General features: G+C 47.1%; 1 protein-coding gene across 2 annotated transcripts in view; it reads left to right on the top strand.

Annotated features, from left to right (window-relative positions):
* TMBIM1 (transmembrane BAX inhibitor motif containing 1) overlaps positions 1-12,003 on the top strand; it is a 280,929-nt gene that overhangs the window by 222,857 nt on the left and 46,069 nt on the right. For both annotated transcript variants that reach the window (XM_069616828.1, XM_069616829.1), the window contains exon 8: positions 10,150-10,187. In XM_069616828.1, coding sequence (XP_069472929.1) covers positions 10,150-10,187 — 38 coding nt within the window. The remainder of the gene's footprint in view (positions 1-10,149; positions 10,188-12,003) is intronic.

The following is a 12,003-nucleotide window of genomic DNA, read 5'->3' as shown; positions in this document are numbered from 1 at the left end:
CCCCTCTCGCAACCGCAGCCGCGACCTGCGACTGGGCTTTCGGCAAACAAGGGCGCCACCACCAAACCATCGGCGGGTGCGCATCAACAGAAGGCGCAGACCGCCGTACACCGCTCGACACCTATAGCGTCGAAGACTCAATCTTCCGCCGACAAACTAGTCGCCGACAAGAGAGTCGCCGATAGCCTAGCAAGGATCGTTGTAGCCGACGCCCAAAAGCGTACGCCGAAGATTTCGTCGAGCGTCACGCAGAAAAAGGATACGCCGAAAAAACCTGAAGGGAAGCAGGGACTACCCCCTTCAGTCAGGGAGTCTCCCGACTCACCTGAAGGGTTTGAAGAGGGCGACGGGACACTTTCCTCGACGCTTTGGGAGAGGTCGAGACATTTCGAGGTAGACAACTCGAATTTTCCCCCGCTAGACCGCTCTGGGGTACCCCATGAAACTATGGAAAGACTCCACCTCTGTATGGAGAAGATGGAGAGGTTTATGAGTACCCAGGCCTCTCTAACTCACAAGAGGACTAGAGAATGGCCTCAAGAGGAACCCAGGGCCAAAAATCCAAGGCTGGTCGATCCCCTGCTGGACACAGCCTCAGACTTCCAAGATGTTTATGACCTCACTGGGGAGGAACAATACTTCGAGGAAGGGGATGATTTCATGGACAACGAAGGACAGAACCAGGAGGAATGTCTAGAAGACCAAACAGACATTATAGAAGAAGGCTTCGGGGTTAGCCCAGGAGAAGGACCTTCACACCCCTGGCAATCACCATCAGTGTGCTCCGACACTGATGTCCTAAATCTAACTCCTCCGGACATTTCCCCAGTTAGAAACACGTCTCCTATTGACGACCAACCCACTTTCAATGCTCTGTTGCGCAGAGCGGCAGCGCACTTCGAACTAGACACGGGGGAACTCTCTCCAGAATTAGACTTTGTTGAGAGAGTAATTAAAGAAAAACCCCCGGTCAGCCAAACCATCCCACTCCTCGCTTCTGTGAAAAGGAGGATCATCCCTTCGCTGGCCACTCCCGCATTGATCAGAGGGGTCAATCCACGGATTGAAAAACTTTTCGCTCCTTCTCCCTCAGACCCGCTCTACATTAAGGGACATTCCATACCGGACTCCCTAGTGGTCTCTAATACTAGAAAGAGGGCAGGGGTACCGCTTTCCACCAGTGAGGCACCCCCTGACAAGGAGGGCAAGAGGCTATATGCCCTTGCAAAAAGAGTTACTTCCTCGGCTGCCTTCTCAGCAAGAATTGCCAACAACAATTCCTTGCTTGCGAGCTACGCAGACGCGCAGTGGGCCAAACTGCGAAAAGACGCCGAGGAAGCACCGGAGCCTTTACGCACACGCCTACTGTCCACCATTGGCGAGGGAACACAAGTGAACCAGAGCATTGTTAAGAACTCTCTGGACGCGGCAGAAACAGCAGGACGTTCCCTGGTACAAGGAATACTCCTAAAGCGCCATGTATGGCTGCGCAACTCAGGCTTTAAACCGGAGACACAGGCGTCTTTAATAAATAAACCTGTCGAGGACGCTAACCTCTTCGGAAAAGCGGTAGATGAAGCCCTAGAGATGGCCAAAAAAGAGTTCGACACGATCAAGACTCTTGACCAGATCTCTAAGCCCACTACCAGACGCGGCTATGGTAACAAGCGCTTTTTTCGTGGCCAACGTCAACAACAAGGTCAACATCAGCAATACCCTGCCACAAATTACCAAGCCAATAGTGGCCAGTACAGTCAAAGAGGCCAACGCCGGGGCAAAGGGAGAGGTCGGGGATCCACCCCCAGAGGCTCCCAAGCCCCCAACAACTCCAAGTGACGCGAAGATTCGCGTCCCCTCCCATGCAACACCGGTCGGGGGCCGGATAACATCCTTTCTTCCTGCATGGGAGGAGATAACGTCAGACCGTTGGGTACTTTCCACCGTAGCCCACGGATACTGTATCGAATTCAACAGTTCCCCATCCTACAGACCCCCGAGGGGACGGCGGTTGACGCCGGAACATCTTGCCATCCTTCTCCAAGAAGTACAACAACTGCTGGAAAAAGGAGCCATAGAGGTCGTGCCTCTATCTCAGGTAACGGAAGGTATTTATTCAGTGTACTTCCTTGTACCCAAAAAGGATCTAACCATGCGCCCTGTATTAGATCTGCGCCCAGCGAACAAGTTTATCAAACCCCAAAAGTTTCGTATGGTGACCTTACAGGAGGTGATCCCGCTGCTTTCGCAGGGAGATTACATGACAACATTGGACATGAAAGATGCATACTTTCATATTTCAATGTTGCCAGCGCACAGAAAATACCTAAGGTTCATGATAGAGGGCAAACACTACCAGTTCAAGGTGCTACCCTTCGGTATAGCTTCAGCACCAAGGGTATTCACAAAGGTACTGGCAGTGGCGGCGGCCCACCTGCGCAGGTTGTCCATCCCAGTTTACCCTTACCTCGACGACTGGCTCATAACAGGGGATTCCTACGAAACATGTTTCTCCAATACCCAAAAGACAGTCGACCTTTTGTTCCAGCTGGGCTTCTCCATCAACGAAAAGAAGTCCAGTCTAGACCCCAGTCAAAACAAACAATTCCTAGGGGCTCTAATTCAAACAAGGGACGGCCTCGTCTTCCCCTCCAAAGAGAGGGTCCAAAACATGCTGTTTCAGATCCCCCAATATGTGACCGGCCGAGAGGTGACGGTACGCAAAGCAATGCGCTTGCTAGGAATGATGGCGTCGTGTATTTATTTGGTACCTCACGCGCGCCTGCGCATGCGCCCAATGCAAGAGTGGCTCAACAGCCAGTGGTGTCAGGCCAGCGGACAATGGGACGATCTAGTGGTGGTCTCGCAGGCCTTGGTTCTCTCGCTACGGTGGTGGACAAAGGGGAACATGGAAAAAGGAAAACCCTTTGCCACACCCGTGGCGGAAGCCACTCTAACCACAGACGCATCCCTTACAGGATGGGGTGCTCACCTATCCCATCAGACTGCTCACGGAGTGTGGACTCCGAACGTAGCATCCAAACACATCAATCTACTGGAGCTACTAGCGGTATTCAAGGCGCTAAAAGCCTTCCAAGAACACCTACAAGGCAAGACGGTAATGGTCCTTACGGACAGCACTACAGCCATGTATTACATCAACAAGCAGGGGGGCACCCACTCTCCAGGCTTGTCCAAGCTGGCCCAGAATATATGGAAGTGGGCTCTCAAACAGGACATGTTCCTACTGTCACTACATGTACCCGGGGAACTCAATCTGCTGGCAGACAGTCTCAGCAGAGATTTCCCCCTGCCCGAAGAATACGAATGGCGTCTGCACGAAGACATCGTCTTCGACGTCTTCACACGTTGGGGATTCCCAGAAATAGACCTGTTCGCTACCCTGGAGAACTCTCAATGCCCAAGTTACGCCTCCAGGTACCCCCAGAACCAATCCAAGGGGAACGGTCTATCGATGCAATGGTCAGGGAAATTTGTTTACGCTTTTCCCCCGACTCCCCTCCTCAACAAGGTGGTGCACAAGATGCACCAGGGACAAGTGACCATGATACTAGTGGCCCCTTTGTGGGCACGGCAACCATGGTTCGCTCACTTGATGGAGATGTCTCTATCTCCCCCAGTAAGACTCCCCTGCCCGTACAACATGCTGTCTCAGAACAAGGGCAGGACTCTGCACCCATGCCCCCAGACCATGAACTTAGCAGCTTGGCTCCTGAGGTCATAGAGTTCGGACATCTACAACTCCCGCAGAGATGCATGGACATCCTCAGGGAAGCCAGAAAACCGAACACTCGCCACTGCTATTCTAGCAAGTGGAAAAGATTTGTCATCTGGTGCAGGAGTAAAAGCATCAACCCTATTGACTGCTCTCCCACACATGTGGTACTATACCTGACCCATCTCTTGGATTCAGGTCTAGTGTTTAACTCCATTAAAGTCCACCTAGCGGCACTTTCTGCATACACCACTTCCCAACTCAAAGTGTCGTGGTGGAGGATCCCAGTTATAAAGGCCTTCATGGAGGGGGTAAAAAGAATACACCCCCCGATAGCTGACCCTGCTCCCGGATGGGACCTTAATGTGGTACTTACCAGACTCATGGGCTCTCCATTCGAACCCATGCACAAAGCATCTCTTAAACACATCACTCTTAAGACTGCTTTTTTAATAGCTATCACCTCCATCAGGAGAGTAAGTGAACTTCAGGCTCTTTCTATTCTAGACCCCTTTGTTACAGTTCACAGAGATAAAGTGGTTCTACGCACTCACCCTAGGTTTGCTCCGAAATTTATTTCTAAATTCCACGTAAACCAGTCTATAGAACTACCAACGTTCTTTCAAAATCCTTCCAATTTGGGAGAAAGGACTCTGCACACACTCGATGTACGCAGGGCGGTCATGTTCTACATGGAAAGAACCAGACCATTGAGGAAGACTAATCAGTTCTTCGTCTCGGTGGCAGCAGGAAGAGGAGATGCGGTTTCAAAATCCACTATTTCTAGATGGATTGTTCAATGCATCACTCTCTGCTATACTCTTGCTAAGAGAGAACTGCCCTTTAAGCCTAGAGCACACTCTACTCGAGGCACGGGGGCATCCATAGCATTCATTGCAAATGTTCCCCTTGAGTCCATCTGCAAAGCGGCTACCTGGAGTTCTGTGCACACCTTTACAAAACACTACTGTCTAGATACACACTCTAGATCTGACTCCCAGGTGGGACAGGCAGTATTACGACACCTTTTCTCTACTGTTCCTTCTCATAACCCACCGCCAACTCCGGGTACTGCTCGCTAGTCTATGCACAGCATGTGATTCTAAGCAGATTAACAAACATCAGAAGAGAATGCATTACTTACCGTAAAAGCATTTCTGATGGTTGTATCTGCTTAGATTCACATGCGCCCACCCTTCCTCCCCGCTCGGATGGAAGGAACATAGACTTCCTTTATATATCTCTCTCTCTCTTTCTGTACTCACTCACGTCTAGAAGGCTCCCTCAGGGCAGAAAAAATACAAACAGAGGGACCTCGACGCGTGAGGGATTGTGGGTACAACGCACGTCACTATAGGGATAGTGTTTCAGACACGCCTCGTCGACGTCCCCTTTTCGACTACGAAAAACAAAATGCAATACTCCGCAGTGACCACTGGATGTCGGACCTATGCACAGCATGTGAATCTAAGCAGATACAACCATCAGAAATGCTTTTACGGTAAGTAATGCATTCTCATACCCTACTACTAGGCAAAATTGTTCCTGGCTCCAGTTCAATTTTACAATCAAAGGATCTATGGGGTGGTAATTCTCCTGCCACTTTCTCATCAAATACGTCCCAGAAATCTTTGTAACACTGGGGAAGTTGACCCACTACAGCTCCCACATCATGACCTCCAATTCCAGTCTCAGCCAGAAAACTAGACACGGAATTACTTTGTTTTACCTCTTCCTCTAAGACTTCCTGAAAAGCAATTCTCTTTACAAAAATCGGATTGCATGTCAATTGTCCTAGCACTCCAATCAATTAGGGGATTATGGAGAGTAAGCCAAGGCATGCCCAAGATAATCTTCAACAAAGGGGCATCAATTAACTCAAACGAAATTATCTCTCTGTGACCTCCTGATAACTCCAAAGTTAAAGAACCAGTTCTATGAGTAATAGGACCAGAAGATAAACATGTACCATCAACAGCCCTAGCCTGCTCTACAACCTCCTTCAGAATAATTGGAATTCCCAACGATTTGGCCAGACCCCAATCCATGAAATTCCCAGTCGCACCAGAGTCAATCATTACAGGACCATTTCCCTTACACTCCAAATCAAAAAATAAGGATACATTTATGGTTATATGAGGAACCGCTGTCTGCACCGTATTGGCGATCTGTTGTATCTTGACTGCTGAGGAAGAAGTCTTCTTGGGAGTGTAAGGACAGTTTCCTAAAAAGTGCCCACCTCTTCCACAGTATAAACACAGATTATTATCTCTCCTCCTAGTCTTTTCCTCCACTGTTAACGGGCCTCTGATTCTTGGAGATGAATTATTCCCTTTGGGTCTACTCTCTATTTTAGGTCTATCTACTCTAAGTATAGACTTTACCTCACTCTGACCATGACGTCTCTCTGCCTTCCTTTCACTCAAACGGAAGTCCAATTGAATAACCAAATCAATCAGACCTTCACAAGTAGGAGGGCGTTCAACTACTCCAGACAAAGCATCCTTTAACTCATCTCTAAGGCCCCGATAAAACAACGAGGCCTGTTTAACCTCGGGCCACTTGCTTTCTAACACAAGGGACTTAAATTGTGTTATATAAGCAATCAAGTCTCTATTACCTTGTTTTAATTCTAAAAGTTCACCATCCACTTCCAGAGATAACTGTCTTCTATCAAACATTTTTCGGAATATCTCTAAAAAACTGGTATAATTTTCTAAAACCACACTCTTTTGACTCACCAACAACCCAGCCCAAGCAGATGCTTCCCCAGAAAGATATGACAACATAAATGTTATCTTAGAAGCATCCGATGGAAATAATTCTGGTCTACTCATAAAATGTAATTCACATTGTGTTAAAAACACCCTAAATCTCTTGGAATCCCCATGATAACGTTCTGGGGGCACCAAAGGCACTGGCATAATTATACTCCTTACCCCTTCTGCCACTGGAGGCGCCCGTTGTAAGTGTGGTAACTGATCTTCTCTTTCTAACTCAGGTGGAGAACCTGCACCCCCTGAAACCTCATCCTCTCTCCTTTCTCCCCTCTGTTGAATTTCTGTAACTTTAACACTTAAGTCATCCACCTTTTGACTAAGTAAGGCATTTTCATCCCGAGAAATTTTCAATTTCTCCCGTAACTCCCTAATCAAAGATCCTAACATCTCCATGGATTCGTCGGGGTTCATGACAGCTCGGGCGGACTAAATTATTGGCCTTTCATTCTGTCAGGCTGAGAGGTCCTGCATCCGCGGAAGCTGCTGAACCCCCGACAATCCCCCTGAGATGTATTTCCCAGAACTAGATTTCAATTCAGCTCTGTAAACTACACCCCAAAGGGAAAGGGGGAATGGGATAACAAAACAACACCAGGCAGACTGCGTCAAGGCTAACCAGAGCTGAACCTGCAGAGGATAAAAGAATAGCAGATACACTTCCTTAATTCACTTACTTAACCTTATGAGTGGGAAGACATTAATCCTTAACTAATAATTAAGAATCATACCTGGTTCTTCTCTTGAAATTTCTTAGAGAAGCTGATAAAGAAGCTGAAAATCTCTCTTACTTGAGATACTTGAAATTCACAGCAACTTCTTACTTAAGGCAAACTGTAAGTCTTAGTTCTTTGTTTGTCTTTTTTCCAACATGCCTTGCTTGTTCAATTAGATTGTCTTTAAAATATTCTTTCTTGTCCTTTCAAAACTTTTCAAACTATTTATAATTAACTTGAGTCTTTGAATCCTTGAAGAAAGAAGAAACACGTGCTAAATGCACACGCAGGTTATTTCCATTTAAATTAACGATGAACTTCACATAGAAATCTTCTTGGTTGAAGAACACGCGCAAACGGATGAAGACTCGCGATCAAAATAATCCACACGCGCAAAAAATCCACACGCGCAATAATCCACACGCGCAATAATCCACACGCGCAATAATGTTCTCCTGCGAGACACGTGAAATAAAAACACCCGCGCTATTGAGTTCAAACGCCAAAAAGAGATTCTCACGCGCAAAATCACTCGCGCTGAAAAAACACATGCGATCCTTGTTCCATACGCAACGAATTGATACTCACGCAAAGAAACACTCGCGCTATGAAATACACGCGCACTTACATCGCACGCGACTAACAGATTCTCGCGCGCTGAACACCCGCGCTAAAAATCACACGCGCTTTGTAGTTCTCACGCGGCGTATAGTTTCTCGCGCTAAGGATCACCCGCGCTATGAAATCGCACGCGCTCTTTAGTTCACACGCAGCGTATAGCTTTTCGCGCAAAGGATCACCCGCGCTATAAAATACACGCGCGTTTAAAATTGCACGAGATCAACCTCCACTCGCGCTCAGAACACCCACGCTAGAAAGCACGCGCGCACTTGAATTCGCACGCGACAGTTAAAATCTCGCGCTACGGAACACCGCACTGGAAACACAAGCGCACTCCGGGAGTTCAATAGTTTTAGTAGAAACACTACTTTTAACGAATTTTCAAGGAGAATGTTATTTAGATGAACAGATTTTCAGTAAAAATAAAGTCACTTATCTCCTGAGCGGATTCACAAAGATTTCCTGCTTTTCCTGTCTTCAAAAACGAATTCCTGCCAGCTGATGACTTCTCCTGTAACCCCCAAGAAAGTAGCCGCTCAACTGCTGAGGTCTGAAGGATAAAATCCACCAGGCCTAAGACTAAAGCAGGAGCAGCCACTAAACACGTCCTCTCAGATGGGGTTTTGATGATGAAAGGCACAGAGTGACAGTTTAGAATGTTCATTGTTGTTCAGCATTGTCTTCTAGCCAATCAGAGCTGTCACTGTGAGGCTCCATCTTGCCTTGGGTCAGAACCAGGATTCTGAATCAGCAGGTTAAGGCCTAACCAACTATAATGGAAAACTTCCCACCCACACAAAGCTAATCTGAAAAGGATAAATAATGGAAAGGAAACTTGAATAAGAGAAGGAAACCTGACAGTCTAGCCCTTACTCGTAGGTGTTATTACTATTGGCCCCCAGGTGCCAATAGCAAGTCATTTAAAAAGAAAAATGGCACGCAGCGTGCGTGTGGATTGCTGTGGAACCAGTCACAGAAATGGAAAACTGGCTTCTCGCAGAGACCGTCTTCCATTTCTATGATTGACTGGAGGTGAAGCCCAAACAACCTGGGGGAGAGAGACCAGCAGAGAAAGGTTAAAAGTGGGTGGGGAGGGACGAGGGAAGATTTGGGTATTAAGGAGGGAGGGAGTGTGGGTGGGAAGATTCATAAGGGAATGGATGGTGTGGGGAGACATGGACTCTGGTAAGGAGGAGCTGACCAGGGGAGGCAACGCCATCTTGGATAATAAGAATCTGTCCATGTTCCCTGGAAACAGAGATGCCTTCTTCCCAGGTGCTAATGAGGTGATCTGCACGGAGGTGGTGGGCAGATCCTGTCGATAACAGCCCGCCGCCCAAGTTAAGGGCCCGAGTGCAGCACAGTAGGGTGCTAATGGTGTCCATTTAAAAAAAAAAAAAAAATGTAAGTACCTTTCTTGCCCGGCGCTCCGCAGTGCTGCTGTTAGGGAGTCCCTTTTCTATGTTGATGACTGTTGTCAACATGAAAACGCACTTCCCAAGAGCAGCAATGCGCAGCGCCGGGCTGCTTATTTTCTTTTATCACAAAAAAAAGGCACCATTGGCACCCGTGTAGGAAACTACACGGGTGTTAATTGGTGAAGAGGGCGTGGACTGCCCAGGCAGCTCGACACGCTGGCTTGTACCATATAGTACAGCCTGCGTTCCGAACCTCCTGATTGGCCAGTGCCCCTACCCAGGGTGCTAATGGTTGTTAGAGCCTGGAGTCTAAACTTTGATGTCTAATGGGAGCAAAACCTGCTTTAATAATGAAGATCAAAAGTATTATTCTGGCTTGTATTCTTTTTTTTTCTTAAAGGGCTTTAGTTTGTTTTTCAGTTGCGAGTATATTTCAGAGCTGTAACCCTTTATTTGACATTTCTGTAAAACCTCAGACCGGTCTCTTGTTTCCCCTTTGTTCATCTGAATGGAGCCTTTTCTCTTCAGCATTTCACCACTGCTGGTTTCTAGAAGGTTCTCGTCCTCTCGGTTTTTGTTTTCTTCTATAAAGCTGCGTGCCTTCGCTTTGCTTCTCTTGTACCGTTTTCCGTAAAGCTGTACACCATTTTCTTGTGTTGCTTCTATTAAGTTTTAAACCTTCAGTTTGTTTCCATTTTAATTTGTGAAAAAAATCCTCATTTCTTGCTGAACTGCCCATTTGCTTTTTCGGTGAAGTTCTAGACAGTCTTCATCTTCCATCTTTGCTGGTTTGTAGAAAACTGTACAATTTCCTCCCAGATTTTGCTTTGCTTTCCTTTTAAGCTTTTCTATTAATGAGTCCTTCTTATGTGCTTTTCTTTCAGACCTTGGCCATGTCCTTCATGACTGGAGCTATTGCAAGGTAATGTGATCTACCTTTCCTTTTCATATAATAAACATTGGAAAAGATTGTCCATCACTTTTATTTTGGGTAGAAATCCTATGTAGGGCCTCGAGTACGAAGGGTCCAAAATGTGCATCTCTCACTTTAGAATTAGCCACTAGCCAAGTGATGCACAGCGCCACCACTGGCCATCAGTGGAATTACACACAGCGCAGCGCCACAACTGGCCATCAGTGGAATTACACACCGCACAGCGCCACCACTGGCCATCACTGGAATTATGCGCAGCGCCACCACTGGCCATCACTGGAATTACACACAGCGCAGCGCCGCCGCTGGCCATCACTAGAAGGACATCTGCATTTCTGAGCCAGATGGGTAATGCATTGTGCGCATGGAAACTGGCCGAAACGCCTTTCTCCAGGAAATTCCGTCTATAGGGCAGTGCCATCTTATACATAGTATTTTTCAACCCAAGGCAGACCGTGCTCAAGGACGCAGACAACTGCATACGTGTTTCACCCTTATTAGGGATCATCAGCGCAGTTTATTCTGAATTCTTGAGGGTGGGACATTCGTGCATGTTGAGCAAACGGGACGTGTGTGTTTGGAGCAAATACCAAGTTGCAGCGCTTTAGTTTTCCTTTGTTGATTTGTAGAAAGCTTTGCAGCTTCACCCTCCTTTCCTTTTGCTGCATTTGACGGATCTGTGTGATCCGACTGCGGCTTCTTTTACTGCGACGGAAAAGTTTGCATGGGGAAATGCACGAACACAAAATGTTCGTACATTTCCCATGCAAACATATTACAAAACCCACACCCACAACACACCAGTGGTCGAAGTGTACTAAAAGAAGAAGTGGAACTATGTCCCTGCTGGCCTGCACCCACTCCCCACAAACCCCTTAGCGCACACAATAGAAACCCCCAAACACGTGCACCTGCTGTTTAAGGGAACGGTCAGTGCACTGCACTGAAAGTGCAAGCTTCAACTTCTTCTTACACTTTTATTTTAAAATAAAACCATCGTGGGACTGTTTCTTTTTAAAATAAAAAAATATAGGTGCTGTAAAACGTCATTTAAAAAAGTAGAGAACAGCTCCCACTCACTTTAACCACTGCAACACGCCCCCTACTTACCTTGCACCAGTTCCCTTTCCCTTTTCACTTTTGTGAACGGGAACCCGTGCCGCTGGGTCCTTTTTCTTTTTAAATCTTTTTTTTATTTTTTTGACGGACAGCTGCAGGTGTTCCCCTCCACCCCCCCTGCAACTCCTGCTCACTATACTTCGTAGTATAGTGAGCTGCGTGTTGCGGGGGACACCCCTGCAGCCCCCTTTTTTTTTCCAGGTGTGCTGCAGGGGTGTCCTCCAACACCCCGCTCACTATACTGTACAGTGTAGTGGGCGGAGTGTTGCGGGGTACGGCACCGCAGTGTTTTTTTTTTTTTTGTTTTTTTTTTTTTAAATGCATGCCACCAAAGGTTCGAACCTTTTGGTGTCATGCATTTACGACTTTTTGTTTCGGTAACTTCTACCGATACCCATTTGACGGTACCTTTTAAACCATAAATTTCAGTTTTGCTTGCTTAGTTTTTAAAAACGTTCCACTGCCCATCCCCTGTCGACTCAGAATGCTGGGACAAAAACATTTAGACCACGGGTCCAGAGGGCTTTGGGGAAGGGCAAATGGCTTAATGTCTTTCCCAATTTAGGACGTGTATGTATAAGCCCAGAGCGCAAAATGAGTCCAACCTTTGTTTGTTCATATACATAGTACATGGGCACTCATGGCTTCAAGGGGTTGCCAGTGGTGCAGAAAATGTGGACCAGAC

The sequence above is a fragment of the Ambystoma mexicanum genome, chromosome 9 (genome assembly GCF_040938575.1).
Source record: "Ambystoma mexicanum isolate Mex_15411 chromosome 9, UKY_AmexF1_1, whole genome shotgun sequence".
NCBI classification, from domain to species: Eukaryota; Metazoa; Chordata; class Amphibia; order Caudata; family Ambystomatidae; genus Ambystoma; species Ambystoma mexicanum.
Note: the sequence above shows the minus strand (reverse complement) of the source record. Positions and strands in the feature narration are given on the sequence as shown.